The sequence below is a fragment of the Natator depressus genome, chromosome 17 (assembly GCF_965152275.1).
Source record: "Natator depressus isolate rNatDep1 chromosome 17, rNatDep2.hap1, whole genome shotgun sequence".
NCBI lineage: Eukaryota > Metazoa > Chordata > Testudines > Cheloniidae > Natator > Natator depressus.
Window position 1 is genome coordinate 8112993 of NC_134250.1, and position 24048 is coordinate 8137040.

At 42.3% G+C, this 24048-nt stretch overlaps 2 protein-coding genes across 6 annotated transcripts in view; both read right to left on the minus strand.

Annotated features, from left to right (window-relative positions):
- The window catches only part of SYNRG (synergin gamma), a 66744-nt gene extending 61333 nt beyond the window's left edge, over positions 1–5411 (minus strand). For all 5 annotated transcript variants that reach the window (XM_074975043.1, XM_074975042.1, XM_074975044.1 and 2 more), the window contains exon 1: positions 5323–5411. In XM_074975043.1, coding sequence (XP_074831144.1) covers positions 5323–5411 — 89 coding nt within the window. The remainder of the gene's footprint in view (positions 1–5322) is intronic.
- A 4885-nt stretch (positions 5412–10296) lies between these two features.
- DDX52 (DExD-box helicase 52) lies at positions 10297–22552 on the minus strand. The gene is made up of 15 exons (XM_074974560.1): positions 22374–22552; positions 21660–21924; positions 20599–20738; positions 19389–19574; positions 18839–18982; positions 18032–18143; positions 17213–17285; positions 16831–17034; positions 16441–16531; positions 15801–15923; positions 15383–15533; positions 14870–14945; positions 13889–13960; positions 12641–12733; positions 10297–11527 (listed from the first exon to the last, which is right to left on the minus strand). Exons 1-15 carry the CDS (start codon positions 22458–22460, stop codon positions 11473–11475), a joined length of 1872 nt encoding a protein of 623 aa, XP_074830661.1. The 5' UTR covers positions 22461–22552; the 3' UTR covers positions 10297–11472.
- Between the last annotated feature and the right edge of the window lie 1496 nt (positions 22553–24048).

The following is a 24048-nucleotide window of genomic DNA, read 5'->3' on the forward strand; positions in this document are numbered from 1 at the left end:
AATAGTGCTAAAGAAAGGTTCACTGGAAGTGTCAATGCAATAAAAAAACCATCTTCAGCATTATTATTATACTATAGAGCGAGACTAAGCAGAACCATATCTCATTTTCTGTAATGGTGCTGAAAATGGTTTTGACTCATCTATATTGCCAACTGAACTGTTTTCAACGTTGGGTATTTCCTAATGTAGGCAAGGCCTTTTAGAACTGCAGAATCACTAGCTGCATCAGAACATACTTATCTCAGCTCCTTCATAACAGGTTTTCCACAGAGAAATAAAACTATCCAAGAAAAAAGGTTTTTCCTGTTAAATATGAATAATTAGAAGACACTGCAGTGTCCATTTCCTGTTCTTTGTGCTTTAACATTCCATTGCTCCCATTTAAAGGGAAACAATTACACCAAAGGGGAAAGAAACACATTCCAGCAAATATCAAAGACCAAGTGCACCAAGATAAAAATCAGTGTTAAAAATTCAGTTGAAATTATAGGAGCAATGTCTTGTCCCCACTTTGAAGCATAAACATCAGCTTTGCCAGAGAGAAAAAAGGAGACCTAGTTTAGCAATACTGTTTGCAACTCACTCCGAGACAGATGTCAGCAATAATTTACCAACCAAGAACTTTCTTCAGTGCCCCACCAACCTCTTACATCAAACACTCTGGAGAGAGAGAGACGCTTACAGACATTCAACATCTCTGAGCCCAAGTGGATTAGTCAAGAGGCCACGTGACAGACTAAAGAAACAAAGTGAAGAGGGAATGACATAGCAAAGATCTGCTCATAATGCTTAAAAACCTACACTGAATTCAGAAACCTTTTGTGTTTTGTAAATGTAAAAGAGGTGGATTCCTTACTGTGCCTGTGTGCTCTTACTATGCAGCATCTATGTGTAATGTAGAGTTCAATCATAATTAGCTACAACTGATAACACACAGTATCCCAATCTGTATTACTCTTTATTTCTGGGCCCTAGTTTATAACTGGGGCTCTTAAGCTCTCCAGTAATACAAATAATAATTAATATAACTTCAAATTTGAACTCATGATACTCTTAGTTCCTCAACTTTTCATTCTGCCCTAACCATTAGGCCACACATTAATTCCTCCATTCACAAAACTGTAACATACTAACTTATCCTTAGTTGGGTACATGTGTAAGTCTGGCCCTACCACCACCACCACAATTTTAGGGTTCTCTATTAATAGAAATGTCTCCTACAGACCCTATGGAGAGTGGTCTGCATAGGCATGTTTTGCCAAATCTAGAAGCAAGCACTAGGACTGGACTGCTTGAGTGGAATCCAACCCAGGTCAGCTGTGACCAAAAGCTGTTATTAATTGATGAAAGTACAGTGACCTATGTGAAACAAGCTTGGTTGCCTTAGTCCAGTTCTGGGTGGAGGGGTACTGACATCATAAAAAACACAGCAGGCATTAGCTGGCAACCTTGTCTCAAGTCACAGCAGGGAGGCCAACAACTGAACTCCCCTCTTGCTCCTAGCTGTGGTTCCCTATAGGTCAAGGCTAAGGCACATTGACAAAATAATGTGGGGCAGTCAGATTGCAGCCCAAGTTTTGCTTCAACTGTGGATCAAGATCTTTTAGTTTCCACAACTGCTAAGATGGCACTTTTTTGCCAACAATATACTCACATAACATTTATACAGAAGCTCAGAAACACACAGTTTCTGACCTACACCTATCACCTTTCCCGTGTGTATAAATTATTCACTCCAGGGTCCAATTTACAGATGAATACAAGAAGTAAATTAATAATTAGCATAATTAATGCTATTTTAGAGCTATACACTCTAAGATAGGACTTGTATCAAAGACAGTATCCGCAACTATTTTAAAATATCCTTGTGAGGATTCTGGTGGTAGAAATAAGGTTCTGTTCTAGTTTAACTGAAATGCAATGTAATCTGGACAAGCACACTACAGTACCAGCACATGTTATAAGCAAATAAAGGCCAGATCATTAAATATTTATCCCTTTCTAGAGTTAAGTAGTGATTTATTTATAAGCATCTGTAAAAACTAACTAATTAGAGGCTAACTGCAAGAACTAAACAAAAATGAAAAAGTTGGTTTCTCTGAATCAAAATTCTGAATGTGTGTTAGGATTCACTGTTGACCTTGCTCAGTCAAAGATTTAGTTACTCGTTTAGCTACTTTTTAGCAATAAGAGAAAATATAAAACATCAGAATTCTTGTATGGAAGATGTATCTATATACATGTATACAAAGAAGTGTTAAACAGCTATTCAAATATACACACACAAACAGAAGAGAAAATGTGTATACACATCAAGTTAAAAAAAAAACAAAAACTCCTAGACACTGCATCACTAGGGAGTTACAGGAAGAAGTTATTGATACATACTTTTTAAAAATATCAGTGACCGTTTATTAATGTGAACAATGTCTAAGTAACTTCAGTTCATTTACGCTTAAACAACACATATTTTACCCTATAAAAACTTCTTATATTAACAAGAAAATTACTTATTGAACAAACAGGCATCCTATATCAATAGGAAAAAAGTGAAAGGAGGAACTGACTTATTTCCAGAAGTTCTGCACTAAAATTATTAGTCTGCCTTGTGCATTACACTGTCTTGGGATGAAAGGGGAGATTAACTATCTGGAAATCAATTCTAAATGCAATGAGCATGATCTATACTTTATAATAGGCCATGGTTCCATTTTATAAAATATATATTACAGCTCTTTTCTATCAGGCATGCCCTTTCAGAATAGCTTCATATTCAACATTACTCTACACAATGGTATATAATTCATTTGTAAATATTTCAACCACACTCAGTGTTGTATCCAAACGCCTATATTTATATAAGTGGCAAGTAATACTTCTGGTGACATAGCACTAAAATGCAACATATGCAGAAACATACAGATATTCAACACACTTATTTCACTATGTGCTGTATATGAGATAAGGAACAGAAGTGTGGTTAAAAAGTATTATCATTTAAAAAGGAGAAAGTGAAGATCTCTGTGACAAAGTTCAAGAGCAATAATATCCTATAATAATAATATAATAATAATAATATCCTATCAGAAAATCTTTGACAATAGTCTCAATGCCATTTGAAGTATCACTTTAATATTATCGTATCATTCAACAGTAAATTTCTCATAATAGGTACTCTAGTTTCAGGTACAGGGCTCCAGCAATCAGCTTCACTCAAACAGCACGATAAAGAGGAAAAAAAAACCCTCATTTTCTTTTGTATTTAGATTTTACTATGAAGAATCCATGTGATAGCTTCGAGAACAGCAGCAAACTACAGGATGAACTCTTTCCCCAACTCAAACTCCTAGACTGTGTCTATAGTTGAGAGTTTTTGTACCCATAATTCCTAATGAGTGCAGAGCCTGTAAAGCAGTAATACTGACAAGGTGAAGGTGTTTTTCATACCAAGTGTCTAACTCAGAAGCCCCAAGATCCTCTAAGTGAAACTAACTATAAGCCATAATGAAACTGACTTCACTGATTTCCATCACCTAAGCTCAGACAATTGAATAAAGCTACAAAAAGCATAGTGACAAGTAAATTGGAATTTTGGAATCCTTTCATTTTTCACAATCTACGGTCTCATTAGTAAGGTTGGTGTTTACAAAAGTAGAAGTGGTTACAACGCATAATTCTAAATTGACTGTGCTGCTGTAAAGAAAGGATAGATGTTTAAACAGCAGATCAGAATAATTATATTTCAGATTTATATATATTGTTGCGCTTCTCATCCTGCAGGATTCTAAAGTGCCTTACAAATTACATACCCAGGTGCTCTAATGAAATGCAGACACATCTAATGTGGCAATTTGGCAGACAGCTGGAGGAAAGCACGCTACGCAAGTATGGGTGTGTGATTTTGGTGAAGGTCACCAGGGCAAATGCCTGCTTTCATGAGAACTACCATGGGATCTTTGATCCCAACACAAAGCAGGTAGGATTTTACTTAAGTATCCAGGAATATCTGATTAATACAACTTCACTTATTAAAAGCAGACTGACTCAGTCCTACAGCTCTGTCCTTTCACAGAAAAATGCTATAATCTTAAACCCTATAAGTACTTCACTTAAACAGAAATCTCTAATCAATTCCCAGTTTGAAAGGAGAAATGCAAAGATTAGCCTCCTATCCCACTCAAGACATAACACAGAGGCTATAATACTTCTCATTTTCCAATATCTCCCTCTCCCACCACAACCACTCCACCCTGCCTCATGTACTGCTGACAGCAGGAAGCCTCCTCCACATCAATAGGGGAGAGAGAGAAGTATCCACACAAACAGGTCACAGCAGGGCCCCCCCACACACACACACACACCACAACACGCACAAACTATCACACTCCTGCTGTAAGCAACATTTACTACCCCATAACCAAAAGCATGGAGGCACAGTGTTTAGACAAGGAAAAACCAAAGTGAACCAGCAAGCCAAACCCCTCTCCTCCCATACAGTCCAAATAGTCCCTCCAGCCCCGCATCGCCCCCGCCCCAGTCACCCCCCACCTCAGCCCTTCACCGCCCCAGTCAGACCTCACCCCAGCCCCTCAATGCCCCAACCCGACCCCCCCGCAGCCGCAGGCCCAGCCCCTCACCGCCCCAGCCCGACCCCCCCCCCCGCAGCCCCAGCCCCTCACCACCCCAGCCCGACCCCCCCCCGCAGCCCCAGCCCCTCACCGCCCCAGCCCGACCCCCCCCCCGCAGCCCCAGCCCCTCACCGCCCCAGCCCGACCCCCCCCCGCAGCCCCAGCCCCTCACCGTCCCAGCCCGACCCCCCCCCCGCAGCCCCAGCCCCAGCCCCTCACCGTCCCAGCCCGACCCCCCCCCGCAGCCCCAGCCCCAGCCCCTCACCGCCCCAGCCCGACCCCCCCCCCGCAGCCCCAGCCCCTCACCGCCCCAGCCCGACCCCCCCCCGCAGCCCCAGCCCCTCACCGCCCCAGCCCGACCCCCCCCCCGCAGCCCCAGCCCCTCACCGCCCCAGCCCGACCCCCCCCCCACAGCCCCAGCCCCTCACCGCCCCAGCCCGACCCCCCCCCCGCAGCCCCAGCCCCTCAACGCCCCAGCCCAACCCCCCCTCCGCAGCCCCAGCCCCCCGCAGCCCCTCACCGCCCCAGTCACCCCCCCGCATCACTCTCTCCCCACCCATCAACCCCCCAGCCCTTCCCAAACCCTACCCCGCCCCCCATCTCTGCCACAGGCCGCGCCGCGCCGGGCCGAGACCCCGACTCCCCCGCCCAGCCCCCGGGGACTGCCCGGGCCCCCGCCCTCTCCCGCACCTACCCGGCGCTGCCGGCTCCGGCCGCCCCCGCTACTCCACCCCCTCCCGCGGCCCCGGCGCCGCCAGCTCCCGGCCCCGGCCGCAGCGCCATGTTCCCGCTCCGCCCCGCCGCTGTCAGCTGAGCCGCGCCGACTTCCGGGGCAGAGCGGCCTCCCCGCCCCGCCCCGCTGCGCCGGCTGCCGGCCCGGGCCTCCCCTGCGGCACCCGGGGCAGCGTCTGTCAGACCCCGGCGGGACCGGACTGCCGCGCTGGGTGAGACCCCGGAGACACCCTCCAGAAAAACCTGGATATCTGCGACCCCCTAGACACCCTCCAGCGGCCCTACAGAAAAACCCGCACTGCCCTCCCTGGGGGTGGGATATCTGCGACCCCCTAGACACCCTCCAGCGACCCTACAGATAAACCCGCACTGCCCTCCCTGGGGGTGGGATATCTGCGACCCCAAAGACACCCTCCAGTGACCCTACAGAAAAACCCGCACTGCCCTCCCTGGGGGTGGGATATCTGCGACCCCCTAGACACCCTCCAGCGACCCCACAGAAAAACCCGCACTGCCCTCCCTGGGGGTGGGATATCTGCGACCCCAAAGACACCCTCCAGTGACCCCACAGAAAAACCCGCACTGCCCTCCCTGGGGGTGGGATATCTGTGACCCCACAGACATCCTCCAGCGACCCTACAGAAAAACCCACACTGCCCTCCCTGGGGGTGGGATATCTGCGACCCCACAGACACCCTCCAGCGACCCTACAGATAAACCCGCACTGCCCTCCCTGGGGGTGGGATATCTGCGACCCCACAGACATCCTCCAGCGACCCTACAGAAAAACCCGCACTGCCCTCCCTGGGGGTGGGATATCTGCGACCCCAAAGACACCCTCCAGTGACCCTACAGAAAAATCCGCACTGCCCTCCCTGGGGGTGGGATATCTGCGACCCCCTAGACACCCTCCAGCGACCCTACAGAAAAACCCACACTGCCCTCCCTGGGGATGGGATATCTGCGACCCCGGAGACACCCTCCAGTGACCCTACAGAAAAACCCACACTGCCCTCCCTGGGGATGGGATATCTGCGACCCCCTAGACACCCTCCAGCGACCCTACAGAAAAACCCACACTGCCCTCCCTGGGGATGGGATATCTGCGACCCCGGAGACACCCTCCAGTGACCCTACAGAAAAACCCACACTGCCCTCCCTGGGGATGGGATATCTGCGACCCCCTAGACACCCTCCAGCGACCCCACAGAAAAACCCACACTGCCCTCCCTGGGGATGGGATATCTGCGACCCCCTAGACACCCTCCAGCGACCCTACAGAAAAACCCACACTGCCCTCCCTGGGAATGGGATATATGCAACCCTCTAGATACCCTACAGCGACCCTATAGAAAAACCCACACTGCCCTGGGGATGGGATATAGGAGACCCTATAGGTACCCCACAGGGATCCTATTGGGACTGTCCTAAGGGCAACAGGGATATGTGTGACCCTAGAGAGACCTTTTAAAATTACATCACCACAAACAGTGATGCATATGCTTAAACTTTGTATTAAAATGATATTTAAAATCCTCACTTATAACCATTCTTTCTTACTCAGTTTTTTCTAAGATGACATTCTGCTTTATTTATTTTTGTATCATAAACTACCTGAGTAAAAGGAGAGCTTCAGGTACAACTGTCCGCAGTGCTGCTACTGATGTTTCATGGCTCCAGCTGCTAAGAAGACCACAAGTACTGAGTTTGGTTGGTCTCTTATTACTTCCTAACACCCTGTTGTCCTCATCACATAACGTAGGCCCTGTTCCTGTAAATACATAGTCATGTGCATAATGTTACTGCCTTGAGGAGTCCACTGATTTCAAATAAATCCTTGATTTCAGTGAGTCTGCACAGGGTAGTAAAGATAAGCACATGCTTAAGTGCTTGTAGGATCTGGGCTTTAAAGAACAGCTGTCAAGTGTTGCTCTAGAGGGCTGGCAGCATTGGAATAGCAGGGGCTGCAGGAGGTCAGGTGTCAGATGCATATTAGCGGAGCTATAACAGGGCATGGGCACAGGACAGACATAAATACGAGTCCTGGAGGTTAAAATGGAGACGCAGCAGCAGAACTGTACAAGTGAAGTTTGCTCACACTACGGCTGTGCTTATAAACCTTTTTAAAACTGAGCATCGTATATTACCAACACCTTTTATAAGAAAGTTTGAAACGGATTATACTGAGAAGTGTGATGTAATTATAGTTCATAGTCAGATGTGCCCTTATTCATGTAGGTTAAACTGACATCATGTGGGCAGTTTGCAGATTATTATCCACATAGCATTTTTTACACATCGCTAGTTCAAGCACCAAACTGCCACTCTCAAGCAAAGAACTAAAAAGCATTGAACAAGCAGTACTCATTAGAATAGGAGTGTGGGTAGTTTAAATGGTTAATACAGGGTCTCAGGATGCAGACAAGCTGGTTTCTGTTACACTGTCATTGTGCAATCATAACCATGTCAGTCTCATTGGGTCAATTTACCCTTCTGTAAAATGGGTGCGCTTACCTACTCTACATGAGTATTGTAAAAATGTTTGTAAAATGCTTTGAAATCCTATGCTAGAGATGAGGTAGAAATGCAAGATTAAGAATTGTAAATCTCTCATCCAAGGTTCGTGAAAGCTATCTTAGTATTCAGTAAACAAAATCTGTTGCGATACTCCAGGAACAATATGCTAGACAGGATGTCTTCAGTTATGTTAACATCTTGGATAATTAACAAAAACTGTTCCTATATATCCATGCACTCATGGTAACAATCACAAAATTAAGCTGTGGAATTTACATTTAGGGTTAGTCTCTTTTAAAAAAAAAAAAAAAAAAAGCAGACTTCATAAAGCATATCACTTTTCCTCAGGCTCCTATACCCTCTAAGCACAAGTGAAGAATACTGACATTCAGAGTGTAGATTACCATCGTTTGTCGTGCTGCAGCAGAAGGCAATGGTTTCACGAGGGTCTCTTAGGAAGACACCAAAATATCTGAATCTAAACTCATGAAGCATTTGTCCAAAATAACATCAAGCTGCTTTCTGGGGTAAAGCTGCGGCTCTGGTCTACTTCAATAAGCTCAGTGCTTCAAAATGCAAAAGTGGAAAAATGGAAATTTCGCTGTACTTTTGTCTCAGTGTTAAGGTTAACATTGTCACCTGTTTGGTACCTTGATGTCAACTGAACTGTTCCTGACAAATATCTTGCAAAGGCGTGTAAATAGAATTTGCATGCACACTGTTTATAAGCAGCAGCAAAAACACTTTAGAAAGATTGTGCTGTATCAGAGAAATGAAGTTGCAAGTAGTCTGAGGTTCGTTGCTCCTGAACTCGAATGGAGTCTGCCCTTTCAGCACTACCTTCTCCCTGAAGACCTGCAGCTTGTCTCGAAAGTACAACATTGTAGATGTCACAATCCTAAAGCTATAAGTACAAGCCAGAGCTAGAACTGAAACAAATTCAGAATCCTCCATTTCCTCTTCCCAACAGTGATTAAAGAAACCCATTCCTTTTATGCACGAGACTACATCTCTCTCCCTTAGTTCTGATCTGGAAAAAGTAGATCTACAGTAATAGCCAGTATAATTGTCATTTTTATATCCCATTAGCTGCATCAGGCTAGCAGCTGTCCCCTGGATGCTTGATGCTCTGGGGAACAGCCTGAAGAAAGAAAAAAGCAGGAGTCTTTTTCCACTGCAGAAAGTGACAGGATTAGGAGCCTAGGAACAGAGTCCAGCTACCCCACAGCCCCCATTTCCATCAATTTCCTGACCGTTTGTGCAGCATCTTCTAGCTGAGGATGCATGCTGCTACTTTGCAGAGGAGCAGCCGTGTATGGGCTACAATACATGCACTGGTCCTGATGGTGGAACCCTGCATCTCCCAGTATTGCCACTGTCCTCTCCCAGTACCAGGGAAAGCAGTAGTCGTTATACAGTACACCGTACAAATGCTTGATAAGCTAGTTGATTTGGTATATGTTCAAGCCAATTTGCTACTCATCCCATTTTCAGAGTGCAGCAGGAATATTACTGTATCTTTACACTTGAGTTGTGTTTGACTAAAAGTACGGAACTGTTTTAACTTCAGCACTCTGTGATTAGGTGAAGTGTGAGCTGCTGGCTACTCATGCAACTGTGCAGCAGTAGCTCATCTCTCTCCATGAGATCAGCAAGAAGCCTGCCCAGACTTATTAGGAAGCATGAATATTCCAGACTGTTCCTATTTGCCATCTGCCAGGTATAAAGACCATAAAAAAATTATGGCATAAACTAGCGATGTTTAACATAATTGTACAAACTATAGGATACACAGCTGCTTAAGTTGCTCAGTGGTCTAGTGCTGGGTGTACTCCTAGACTTTCAGAAACCACATATTCATATCTAACTCGGGCCTCTTTCCTGCTACAATAGCTAAACTGCAGTTCACTCTCTTTTGCAAATAAATCCTTAAAAAAAAATAAAATGCTGGCTGGAATGCGTGGACATTAATGATCCCATGACATTAACTAGGAATTTTACCCAGGTCCACGAGCTAATAGGTTTCCTCCTGTTACTGCTATCCTATATCATGCACCACAGCAACTGGGGACACTGACAGTTACAATTTAGTAATGTTATTATGGGGAAGTAGTGGTAACCCTTCTATTTAAGATTGCCAAACACTTCCCATTATATTTTTTTCCTCCAACTGGCATCTGTTGGTATTTTTGAGAGCTGTAAGGTCCTCTAAAAAGGTCCTACTTTTAGTAGGGACTTGAAATTATTGAACTGGGGAAATCTTTTAGATGATAGATGCACATCTGCATTCAGACAGATTAGATTTCAGAACAAGACACCAATTTCTACATAATCCCCATTAAATGTATTGTTTTACAGACATCATACAATAGACGTGTGAAAAGTAATGCAATCTGAGCCTAACTTGGAAATAAGCAGGAATCTGAAGTGACTGTTGATCAGTTTTTATTTTGTCTTACTTTACAAAACTTGTATCTTAGAAAATGGCTACAGATTTCAACAGAACAGAACAGATCAGCTCAGCAGTAGCCTACAGTAGATAATTTATGCATGGCTGGGATCCATTTACAAAATGGATTAACGGTGACAAAGCCTCGAGGAGGTGGAACTCTTAGTGAGAGTGTATTGCAGCAGACGTATCCAACAACAAGGACAGTCACATGTGAAAGGATTATCCTTGTGAAGAACCAACCACTACCACACAATTAGAACTATGTGGTAAGGAAACAGCATATGAACAAAGTGGGTTTAACAAATGAAGAGAGAGCAGAATAAAATGTGGGGTGTGTTCCTTTTCTTATGCAACAAATCAACGGAACAATGTCTGCATACTTATTCTGCAAAGATACATGAACAGACTGAGGAATCTTTGTCTTAGAACTCTCCTTCTGAAGATCTTGTTTATTCGATTTTGAGGTTTAAAGATTACCCCTACAATAAAGCTTCAGTGGTGTTTTTACAATTGTTTAATATGCTTCCCTGTCCCTTTCTTATTTCAAATTGATTTATATGGAGTCAATATAGTTGTAAGACTGGGTCTTTAAAGTCTATCCTGTACGTGAAATTAACGGAAGCAATGTGCTTAAGGAAATCTTCAACAGCTATCCTTACCCAGCACAATAATAAAGCTTATGTGCTCTGATCTTACATATCTGACCCCCTTAGCCATAACTTCAGAAAATATTCGAAGGGTGGTTTTATACCTCAGTCTAGAATAAACAGTGTTATCAAGAAACGATAATGAACCACATAACACTTGTAACCCAAGTAGATGCTATTTGTGAGTGATTGCTCAGATGCTTGGGGTATTTCATTACAGGAGCATGCTCTTGCACTTCTATAAGAAGTACTCTGATGGACTTCCTTCACCAGTGTTCCATTAAGAATTTTCTTGTGTTAACACTAAATATATATATAAAAAAGGGAAGAAATATTGGCAATGAGTGATCACAGTCTTTTTCCCCAATCCTCTGCTGCCATCCTACATTTTCCATGTCTATGATTTGGATAGGCGGTAGTTTCAAACTCAGTTTGTCAGGTGGCAGCATCATTTATACAATGTAGTCAACTTTCTGGACCAGTCTGTAATTGAGAGTCATTTTTTTGCCTCCTTGGGTTTCTTTTCCTTAATATTTTTCTGGATAATTTTCCTAAGAGAAATAACAACAAATTAGAGATTAAGGCATCCCAGCATATTTATGCTTGAAAGATGAACCACATATCTGAACCACTCATTAGCCTCCCATTACAGATGTCTTTTTGCCTACCTACATCGCGGACTTTAACATTCAGTGCACTTAACATAAAACAAGCATCTAACAGCAACAATCTTCAGAAGTTTTTATCTCTAATGCAGTACAAGGCCTTTATGGCCAAAGATAGTCAACTCTGCCAGATCCCCATGTACACAAACATGGACTCAAATTAGACGAGTAAACCAGCTTTCACTTGGTCCTAAAATAGGGGGTGAGTTTATACCACCATCATTTAAACATTCAGCATTTGTAGTAATCCAGCGTACCATTCAGCAACCTTCTTTTACCTCTTCAAATAAGTAATACTTTCTCTTCATCTTATGTCACCCTGAGATGCGTGTCTCTGCCAGTCAAGCCCAAGCCCCAGGAAATCTGTTCCACTTACCCAGAGAGAGAGAGAGATTCTAGGTCTTCTTGACTGCAGAGGTTAAGCCACTGTGAACTGTGACTACAGGTTTGTTATTTCTGTTAAAATTTCATATTTTTTAAAAACTTCCAGGAAGGGGAATGGATTGGCTTGGATGATTGACAGTTTGTCTGGAGAGCTGTACTTCAAGGTCACAGGTTCAAATTCAACCCAGCTTCATAATGAGCTGAATTGCTACCATCCGATAGTTGTTTGGTGGCATGTAAAAGGAATTATTGGCCTCAATCTGGTTCCCGATGAACAGATGTTTGCACTAAGAGTCACCACCATAAACTGGCACCCTTACTAGCAGTCTCAGCAGAGAGGTCAAGGACTGAATTGGCTACTGAGATTGGACCAGTGGTGATCCATCCAGTTCAGGTATGAAACACACTGACGGGCAACATGGGGACACTTGCACCGCTGGTGCCATCGCTGGACCTATCTTGTGGATAATGTCTCTAGAGGGTCAATTGAGCTATCCATGTAAACAGTAAATTTACATACAATTTTCTCTTTTTTTAAAATCTGAAGTTCACTCTCTCCCTGTAGGTAAATAAAAAAAGATTATTCCTCAGGCCCTTTTGAAAGAAACCACTTACTTTTTTTTCTTGGCTTTTTCTAATAAGTACTGAGGAGTGGTACGAATGTGCTCCCTTTCCAATGGTTTCTTAATCAGCTTCTTCTTTTGTTTGCTGAATATGGCATTTAGGAAAATAAGATTAAGGCTCCATTAAAGGCCAGCTCAACATTTGAAATAAACATACTAGGTACATACAATACCTTCAGATCCTCCAAAAAATAACTACCAACAACTAATGCAAATTTTGTACAGTTGGTTTATTCCAAGGATTTAACAATTCAGCCAGCTCTCTCTTTTGGAGTTTCCCCTTCTTTGTCCTTATCCCAGCGTGGCTGCTTCCATCTGGACAAGTAAGCCCATCTTTATTTTAAATAGGTTTTAAAAATATTATGCATTGCTGAAACACATGTGAAAGATGGTATATATAAACAGATTTCTAGCTTTGTGTTAAAAGTGGTCAGGCCTATGAAAAAGATACAAGTAGTGTTTTTTTACAAAACACTCTGGAAATTTCTACAAACTTCCAGAAACACTCTTAGCAGTTGGGCAGTGTTAGAGGCTGGCAGTCCTCCAGGATTTTACCCTCATTAGGGCTCTGATCCTGCAATGAGCGCCACCTATGCAAAGCTCACTGCAGGTCCAGGGATGCTAGGAGTAGATTCTTAGAAGCCTGAGGCTTCAAAGGGGATAATTGTTTTTATAGAATTTAAGGAGAGTGCTTTCTTAAAAAAGAAACTCTGGTCACAGCTATTTTTATTCCCAAAAGTGCAGCTATAGATTTGCCCAATTATAAACGTGTAAACTAATCAGAAGGAAGAAAAACTAGAATCATATTCCCTTACAGCAAAACATTCCTTGTTTTGTTTCTCTCTGTCCTCAGGTAACAACTGTCCAATATAAACATTCAGACTAAAAATGAAAATATCTGTATTTGATTTGTTAACTTCTTTAGTAGTTTGAACTTAAGTTTTGGAAGTCTCTCTTGTCCTTCTTTTATCCACACAACATGTAATTTAATTATGTTTACTAATGTGTTTTGCTCACATCTGTTTAATGCACCTGGGGCTACAAACAAGAGGCCAACATCAAACTTCACCCCTTGCCACCCCCACCCCCATTTTAACTACCCTTCATAAAAATGTAGAATATTAATTCTGACAATAAGTATGAAGAAAAGTTGGAAGCACCTGCACAAAGAGTAATATCTAGCAGATTGCTTGCAACTCTCCTAATCTCAAATGTCACACAAATCACAAAGCCACCTTACCTTTGCAGTTTGTGGAAGGTTTTTATATAGTCTGGCACGGGACAGCCAGCCTGCTGGATAACGTTGGCTACACTGGAAGAGAGGGAGGGAAAATATCAAATAAAGTTCTGAATTCCTGAGTAGATATATAGTTATTTAATGCAGAACAACTATAGCTGGGTTACTTCTCATCTGCAATGAAAAGAAATGAGCCAGGGAAGTTTGAAGCAGAAAGAGAAAATAGTAACCATCAAATGATCTGGAAGAAAACAAACACTCAAGTTCACTGGCTTGTAATGAACTGAAACTAAAATCCCATTAGTATAGTAACTATGGTAGGTAAGTGATCGGAGTAATGAGAAGCCAAAAAGGAAAGTTTTGCCAAAGACTTAATTCACAAGCATCAGTAGGCTGAGGGATGAGACTAGGACTGTAGTTTCAAAACCACTGCAGAATGCAGAAGCTTTTTGAAAAAACTATCAACAGTTTTGTTTGATAGTGCAAGGCAAAAGACCTAGGAGGACCAAAAAATAGCACCCACAGCTATGTAGCAGAGCAGGTCAATTGCATTGGCCTTACTGCTATTAAATAGTCACACGTTCATCAATTCCACTAATGAGCCCTGATATTTCACTGTATGCTTATAAACGGTGTTGTTAATATGTCAGTCCCTTGTATTGCCATTATTGGGTTTGAATGTAACAAGTGAGAGGACACTGAATTCTCTATCAGTGCATTCACAAAACGCGTAGAGGTCCCACACTAAAGGGTAATTTGACGACAGATCACCTTGCAGTTCCAAATATGGAAAGCTGAGAACTGAAACTTCACACTTTAGTTTTACATACTTTGGGGTGGATACAAAAGTATGAAAATGTTATGCCAGGGTGAGGAATTTGATACCAAAACGCACAACCATGTGGTAATTGTTTGTTCTGAGAAAGAATCCCGCAACGTGGGAGTGAAACTTAAGGAGCATCACTGTCACATTTCCCAATTTACCTTCGTAATAAAGGTTTATCATCTTCAGTAAAAAAAGTAACTGCTTTTCCTGTGTGTCCTGCTCTTCCAGTACGACCTGTCAAAGACCAATCATGCAATAACGTTAAGAGTTTTTACTTTAATACTTTCCAGCAGCTTAATGAAGTAATTCTTCCTCCTTAACTATCACCAAGTGCAGTTTGAAAACTACTAAGTCATATATTGGCACTTAGCCATGTAGTTCATGATTAAGAGTAATAAGTTGCAACTACGAAGGATATAAAAACACTTTACAAACAAGAATTAAGGATCATAAAACCTCAGGGAGGTAGGCGAGAAACCCAGTTTTACAGATGGATGGAGGTATGAAGTAGATTAAATGATGTGGCAAAGTCAGTGTCAGAGTTGGGGTAATCCAGGAGGCTTGATGCCAAGATTTGTACTCTAAACACCAGACAATACTCTCCATTCAAAAGCTAACACAGACAGAGAACGAGTCCACACATCCTGCTTTGTCAAAGAACACGTACTCACCTATCCTGTGGATGTATTCCACGGCACTGGTTGGGAAGTCATAGTTAATGACCATATTCACTCCTTTGAAGTCAATCCCTCGTGCTAGCAAGGCTGTGCAGATAAGCACCCAAATCTTCCCAGCTCTGAAACTGTGTACTACGTTCTCTCTCTGGTGAAACACAAATTGTGTAAGTAACCTCCTAATTAGCAGCTTGAGAATGGAAGAGGGTTTGTGTATGGATATCTGCCAACATTATACTAAACAGTAAGTCCAATTCCCACCTTCCTTCCAAACAAAAGAACCCACAGTCATGACACAAGACCACTTGTCACACTTAACTACCGCAGGTGGATGTTCTAGTTCTTACACGACAGCACGTACAATCTGCTTTCTGAACAGTTTCTGTACAAGACGACTATATTTACGGACTCCTACCTGTTGCTGTGTTTTGTCTGCATGGATGACATCCACATTGATTCCTTCATAAATGAGTTCATGGAAGAGCTCTTTAGCCCTTTCAATGGACTGCACAAAAACAAGGACAGGAGGAGTGAATCCCTGCAAGAGAACAAGCTTGTGTAAGGCTCTCAAGGTTTCTGCTTACAAGTCCTTTTCCCATCTCAGTTCAACTTCAGTACTGTGCTGCCATGGATTTAATCAGCCTGCATAGTTTACAGTTCAGATGGTGATTTTTGACTGACAAAACTCTCCTGAGGCCTGTATTAAGCAGATTCTGATTTAGACAAGTTATACTTGGGCTTTGGGATGGGGACTAAATTTGCCTCATAGAAAGCAACAATCTATTTTTCAATCTAGAAGAAAGAACTGAGCAGCTCCATGACTACAAACAACAATAAAAATACATTTTCAAGTAAAATTTAATTTATAATGAACTGTACAAATTCTGTCTCTATTTGAGTATGGGTTAAAAAACTGAGACCAAAATATACAGAAGGCCTTCTCGTTTTCATAGGCAGGTACACTCGCTCTTTTTTCAATGCAGTGCATTTTGCACTGCAGCGGAGTTAGTAAGTTAATGAAGCAAGGAGGAGGATGCTCAGTCAGGCATAACTACCTTTTTAATAAGGTCTCTCATTGCCAGTAGTTTTCCTGTCTCTGAGCCAACAAACAAGAGCTCTTGATCTACTGTCTCCGCTGCAGAGTTTCTGAAACAAAAAATCAAATCACACAGAAATAAGCCATTGTTAGTGTCTTACAGGCATAAGAAGTTTACTACTGAAAAAAGAAATACTTCACATCTTGCAGTAATTTCTCCCTCCTCCTCCTCAAGGTAATGCTCCCTGCTCTCAGCAAATAAATACTCAAAGCAGAACAGTACCTTCCCCTGTTGCATAAAAAGGACCCATAATCCTGCCCCGCAGATCTGATTGTTGAGATGGCTGAAACTGTGACAGTAAGTGAACAGCTGAGGAATAGAAGACCTAGTCAATACCTGCACGCTTACCTTGCTCCAACAGATACCAAAATGACATTGTCCAGGTTGAGTTTGCACCATTGCTCTACATCGAATGCAAAGGTTGCACTGAACAAGGCTCTTTTGACTACATGGGACGTGCATGCCAGGAAGATGGAGGCTAACTGGTCTCTGAACCCCGACTTCCCATCTTCAAATAGTTTGTCTGACTCATCAACCACCAACCATTCAACTCTAGGAAAAACAAGATTTTTTGTTCAATAGTAGCACCTTATATGGGATTAAAATATAAGTCCTGAAAGGACACAATAGGTTTAAATTTTGTGCATGCATAGATATAGTACGTGTTCAGAGATTCTGACAGGAAGAAAGTCACTAGCAAAAACAAACTTAAAAAAACCCCACTTCATACCTTGTCAAGTCTATGCCTGGAGGATCTTGTTTCAGCAAATAAATGAGTCTGTTTGGAGTAGTCACTAGTATATCTATAGGAAAAGCAAAACAATGATAAAGAGAAGCAGGAGGGAAAAAAGCGTGTTGAAACAGATATGCAGCATGATCTAATGATCTGAGCACAGACCTTGGACCCAAGAGCACTAATCCCTGACCTGACACTGATTTGCTGAGAGGCCTTGGGCAAGTCACTTAATCTCCCCATGTTTCTGATTATCCCATCTGTAAAAATGCAGCTATTCATTTTTATTTATTTACTTTAAATATAAGGGTGTTGTGAGAATTTGTTAACATCCAAAGTTATAAAAAAGCTAAGTCTTGTTAAGTAGATATAGTTTACAACGTGTAGTGGATAAGATTCCGATGGCAGAGCCCAATGATTCTGCATTAATAAGCCACCACAAAGCACTGAAGTGGTTGCCACTCTGCTTTCCATAACCAAACTTAGCTACATGCCTGTATTCCAACAACCGAATGACAGAGATCAGTCAGTTATCAGAGTGCTTGTTTTCTCCTCACCACCCCAAGTTGCTTTTCCAGTATTCATGTGGCATTTGTTTTGTACAGCAGAGGTAGCTCTCCCCTTTTCAATTTCTGGAGCTATTTCTCCTCCACCTCTTTTAACGTCTTGATTCCAAGGATATTGTATTCACAGAAGCAAGTGACTACAGGACTTGGATGGCACTTACTGACCCATTTAAATCATACATCACTTAAAACTTGTGCTCTAGGTTTCAAAGACTTCAGAGAATCCCGATGCAGTCATTAGAATGATTACCAAATTTCTGCGATGATTTGGGCCCAAACTTCTTGGTTGCTTCAACTGCTTTATGGATCATATGTATTCTGAATCCAGACCCCTCAGACAGCTTTACTAGCTCTCGGTGGGTCTGAAATATACAACAATACATAGTGGGGTATCTTTTGGAACAAACAAACAAACCTACACAGAGCGTAAGGCATACACAGCTTCAAAAACCACTCAGATTTCAGGGTTAAAAAAAAAAAAACCAACAACTTTTAAATTGAAGTATTTTTGAAATCACAAAACTCAGGCTTCCAACATGAATTATTCACTTGCACAAAATTCTCCCCACAGGTCTGCATGCCACAGTTTGTCTCTTACTGGCTGCTCTCACTACATATACAAAAATCCCATTGATGTGAAATGGAACTCCACAAACAAAGAAGAAATTGATTCTTGAGTTAAGATTAAGACTTAAAAGGATGTTTTTACCTCAAATACAGAAAATAAGGTAGCACTAACATCTCCTGTGCTCATCTGCTGGATCATAAGTGTTAAAAGTTGTAATGGAATTTTAAAACAAGATCCAGGAGCCTTGAGTCCCAGTCTCCTGTTCCAACCACGTCTTTAGATTTCATAATATCCCAAAGTGTAGTAGTCACAGAAGACAGACATTTCTTTAAACATTCTTTCATATACACTTGAATTTTATCAGATAAAGTCTGAAGGTAGGAAAGAAAAACAGGTCCATCAAGCTTCTGTTTTTCGGAATCAGAATAATGGGAGTACTTACAAATGCAGTGCAAAATTATTTTATGACAACTTAAAAAAAACCCCTACCTGACTAGCAAGTTCTCGGGTAGGCGATATGATCAGAGCTCTAAATCCTTTATTCATAGGTTGTTTCAGATGTGCTAAAATAGGAATGCTAAAAGCCAAAGTCTTTCCTGATCCAGTGGGAGCTGAAGCCAGAAGTTCCCGACCCTATGAATATAAAACAAGAGAAAGCTGAACATTTACATTTAGTGTTTTTTATTAAATGCAAAAAGCGGCATTAACACAAATGTTAGGGTTACATATTAGGACCCCCCCCCACAAAAAAATCAGGAAATGCAGAAGTTAAGGTTCTCACACTGTGTTACCTCAGCCATATTGCACCTACTGCAAGTTGAGGTTATATTTAAACTGCTTTCCTAGCAATAGAAAATACTGAATTTGAGGAAGTTAAATTATAAGATGTTTCCACTAGTTATATCATCACAAGATCTGAGGATGAACTACAGTACTATGTTTAATCTATTTTAAAATAACATTTTTATGTCCCCAATGGGAACTCTGTCCGAGTTATACCATCTCATTGTCTATCAACGTGTAAGACAAGGAGACTTACATGAAGCATGACTGGAATGGCTTGCATCTGAATTGGCGTAGGGACCTGGAAGCCAGCAGCTTGAATATTCTGCATTATTTTAGGCTGGATTTTATATTCTGCTTGAAGCTGCTCAAATGTGGCAATTGGCTCAGGGAGATCTGTTCCTTGGATACTAATCTTGTGTTTATTTCTGAAATGGTTTATCTAGAAAGCAAAATGTAAAAATTATGCAACGTGTCAGAAAATAGCAGCAGCCACTTTATTCTTCAATAATGCATTTTCAGATAAATTGATTAAGCCTCATAAGACCTTTACGAAGGTAGTATTTTACAGATGTGAAAATGTGACTTCAGCTCTCTCTGTGGGAACTTGTTCGAGTCAGAACTGAAAGTAGGACCCAAGTCTTCCGATTCCCATTCCTGTACTCTTAACAACCACACCAGCATGCCTCCCCCAAAAAACCCATAAATGCTCTAAATAGTTTTCAAACTTAATGCTTTAAAAAACCATTTCCTAGAAGAAAATTACAGAACAGTCACAACCTTTACAGCTTTACTGTCAGCATTTAGGTTTCTCCATTAACATCCGCTATACTACAGATAAAGACGCTGATCCTGCAAAGACTTATTCATGTGCTTAAATTTACACAAAGGAATACAGTAGAACTGACCAGTCAACCAGACACCTCATTTGAAACAGGAAGTACACAATCAGGCAGCAGCAGATACACCCCCCCCCCCAAAAAAAGGCAAATACAGTAGTGTGTTAAATGTTAACTACTAAAAAAAATAAAAGGAAAGCATTTTTCTTCTGCATAGTAGAGTTTCAAAGCTGTATTATGTCGATGTTCAGTTGTAAACTTTTGAAAGAACAAGCAAAACATTTTGTTCAGAGTTAGGAACATTTCAGAGTTACGAACAATCTCCATTCCCAAGGGGTTCATAACTCTGAGGTTCTACTGTAGTCCACTATTTACGTGCATTAACTTAAGCACTTCAACAAGTGTTTGTATAGAATCATAGCTAGTTATTAACTTACCCTAGATTAAGTTCCTTTTTGTGACACTAGTAAGATACACAAATTTGGATCAATTTTCCAATTCCTTTGTCACACTATACTGACTTTATCGCAAAAGAAGACACAGCAAATGACTGCAGCTTCCAGATGACATGCTCATACAAGTGAGCACACAACTATTTTTAGTTACATTCAAATAAGCAAGCCTCACCTTTTGCTGTCTGAGTTGTTCCAGTTTCTCTGCAGTGGGTTTCTTTTCCCCCTTTTCTCTTGTATCTTCAATCTTTGTTTCCAAAGAGGACATCCACAATATCCCATCATTTTCCACATCAGAACGGACTGAAACAGGTTCTAAAAGTTTCAATGAATGTGCATTATTAAAAAAAAAAAAAATCAAGTCAAAGAATAATGTAGTAGGAGGAATTGACATTAGGAGCTTGATCTTAAGACCAATGAAGTCAGTGGTAATGTTCCCATTGACTCCAATGGTTGCAGAATCAGACACCAGGGCCTTAGTTCTGCATTCTGTCAAGATTATTTCATTAGCCCTGAACTCAGCCAGCCAAAAAAAATCTCTCCAGCCTCTTCGGCCAAGAACATAGCCGGTAACTTCCACAGATTTTTAGCATAAAATAAATTATAGACCAATTAAGGCCAGGGAAGGGAATAAACTAAACCCATATAAAGCACTTTTATTCCAGCATAATTGCATCCATTCCCAAAACCAACACAGTTATACTGGAACAAAATTGTTGGAGATCAGGCTTCGAGAGACTTCTTCAGCAGTAAGCTAATTTGGATGGAAGACTTCTGCAGCATCCTAGCACCTCTCTCTCTTTTCTTTTTTTAAAAACAGAGAGAGTGGGATTATCTGGATAGCAGGATCAGAGTTCAGTATTACTAAAATACAAAGACATCAGTGAGCAACTCATTTTTAAATTAATTTTAGTGAGAAATTTAACGCAGAAAGCAAGGAATTAAGAAAACTCTTGTTTTTAAAACAACAAACCTTAGGAAAATTACCTTTGCGGAGCAGATATTTAAGACAATGACAAAAATCAATTACTAGTCTTTTAGAGCTTGTATTCCTTCACAAGCGTTTCATGGCATTTGTTATAACACAATTTATTAGTGTTCGAAATCTATTTTGCTTGGTGATTCCTACACTTGTTCATACAAGTCCGATTTCTCAGATTTGTTACTCAAGTTCTGTTTCTGTTACTTAAGCAATTGAAGCACACTCTCTTGTACAGAAGAGAAAAATCTCACTACCTTGGGTCTTTCTCTTCCTTTTCTTCCCTTCAAAGTTCCCTGTGTCTTGTTTTCTCTTCCTTGCAGTCCCTGCATTAAGCCTCTCTTCGGAGTCATCTACTTTCTCATCCATGTGCGATTCACATTGCTGTATTTTAGCTTTGGATTTCTTGGAGCCATTTGTTCCCAGGCCATTTTCAGAAATACTTGGAAGCTTTGTATCTTTGCTTCCAAAAAAGTCAAGACTCTCTGGAGGGTCAAATTCAGTGTCTCTCACTTTTACCACCTGAAATTTAAAAAGAAAGAAAGAACTCAACCGATTGAATGAACTGCTCCAGTATCAACGAAAAGTGCTTTGCTCGGACTATTCTAACAAACACCAAAGCGGGCCGGAACCAGGAACCGAGGAAGGGATCCTGGGGCCTGATCATCCACCAAGGGCGGGGGGCCAGAACCAGAATCTGGGCGGGGGAACCATCAGGGTCAGAGACAGAACCGGGCAGGCATCAGGACCGGCCAACTAGCAACACCAGGGGCCAGGCCTGGGCACCCAGCTAGAGACCCGGCCCCGGAGACTGGGCCAGAACCAGGGACCGGGAGATCGATCAAGGAGCCAGAACCGGCTTATCACGCGAGAGCCGGGGGGTGGGGAGAGGGGCCAGAACCACGAGACCCGGCCCCAGGGCGGGCGGAAGCAGGCGCCGGCTCGCAGCGAGGACCGGGACCGGGCGGTACCTTGAAGCGCTGGGCGTCCTGGCTGAAGCGCTTCAGATCGAACCTGGCACCAGCCCCCAGCTTCCGGAAGAGCCCGTAGGAATCCATCTTTGCCCGGCATGCACCGCGGCGGCGAGGCGCTTCCCAGCATGCTCTGCGCTGCGCATGGGTCGGAACGCGGCGCTACCCGGCATGCTCTGCGGCTGAGGGGTGCCTATGGCTCCACCACCGTGGGTCCGGGAGGAGAAAATCGTCACTTCCGGCTAGGTCAAGGCCAGAAGGTCCCTTTCCGCCAGGGCCCATGTCAGCTACGGGTCCCTCGCAGTCCCCAGGATGATGTGGTGTTGTCATGGCAACACATTGCAGGGCGACGCGATGCGGTCACAGCATCACGCGACCACAGTGTAATGTAATGCCGTCATAGCAACACGTTGCGTCACGGTGATGCGTGATCCCCTCACCCTCATGGGATGGTGTGATACCCCCACACCATGTAATGCTCTCCTTTTATTTATTTATCGTTTGCATATTCGCTGAGCCAAGCCATAGCGTCTTGAGTGGCCAAGTGGAGCTCTCGGGGCGCACCACGGGCTTTGGTTAGCGGGCACAGCTGGACAACGTGTGTCATTGTTACTTTGCAAAAAGAAAAGGAGGACTAGTGGCACCTTAGAGACTAACCAATTTATTTGAGCATAAGCTTTCATGAGCTACAGCTCACTTCATCCGGTGCATTCACTGGAAAATACAGTGAGGAAAAGACTTTGATCTGTGCTGCAGCTACAGCTTGGATTGTGTTGCCGTGGAGATTGTATCGAAATGGCCTGTAGTGGTGTCCTTGCAATACAAGGCAGTGCATCGTGATTCCCAGTCATTAGATCAAGCCAAAGGAACATCACATCGCTTTGCTGCTATCAGGGTGCAGTGCTCCTGTATCAAAATGTAACCCAGGTGCCTTAAAAATATCATGACATCAGGACATAACTGTCTCCATATGAACTTTCTGAGTTAAGGTGTTACTGCACAACTTGAAAAATGCACTTGTCCACTAGTTGGTGAAAAGCGGGACCTGGCAAGTAAAGCGCTACAACATGTGTAGCAAGAGAATTTAACCATATGGCATTAAACCAAATTGCATCCAAAATAAATAAATAAATAAAAACGTCAAAAGGACATATCACAGTGTAACAGTAACAAGTGACACTGCTGTTCCAAAACATCACCATATTGCAACAAAACGTTATTTTGACAACAGAGCTCTCTTAACACGAGGCCGTTGTAACCAGATGTCATTATAGCGTGCCAAATTATTGTATAAAAATGTCTTCACGGCGGCAGTATGATATCGTTGCATTAAAATGACACCATATTGAATCAAATGATGCCCTACTGAAACATTAAATCACATCAGATCAAATTGTCATGTAGGTGGGACGGTGATACCTTTAAAAACCTGCATGAATGAAATTAATTCCTCCAAACTACAGTAACTCTTTACTTTCACTTTTCTTTTTGCGAATACAGACTAATACAGCTCTTACTCTGAAACCTTTCACTTTATGGTATCTTTTGCATCTGGAGTCTCTTTAACTGACAGATAATCTTTGTGAAGTTTCATTCTTTAAAAATACAGTAATAATCACTAAGCCGCTTTTAAAAAAATAATTCAAGTTATTAGGGGGACTCATGCATACTTGAT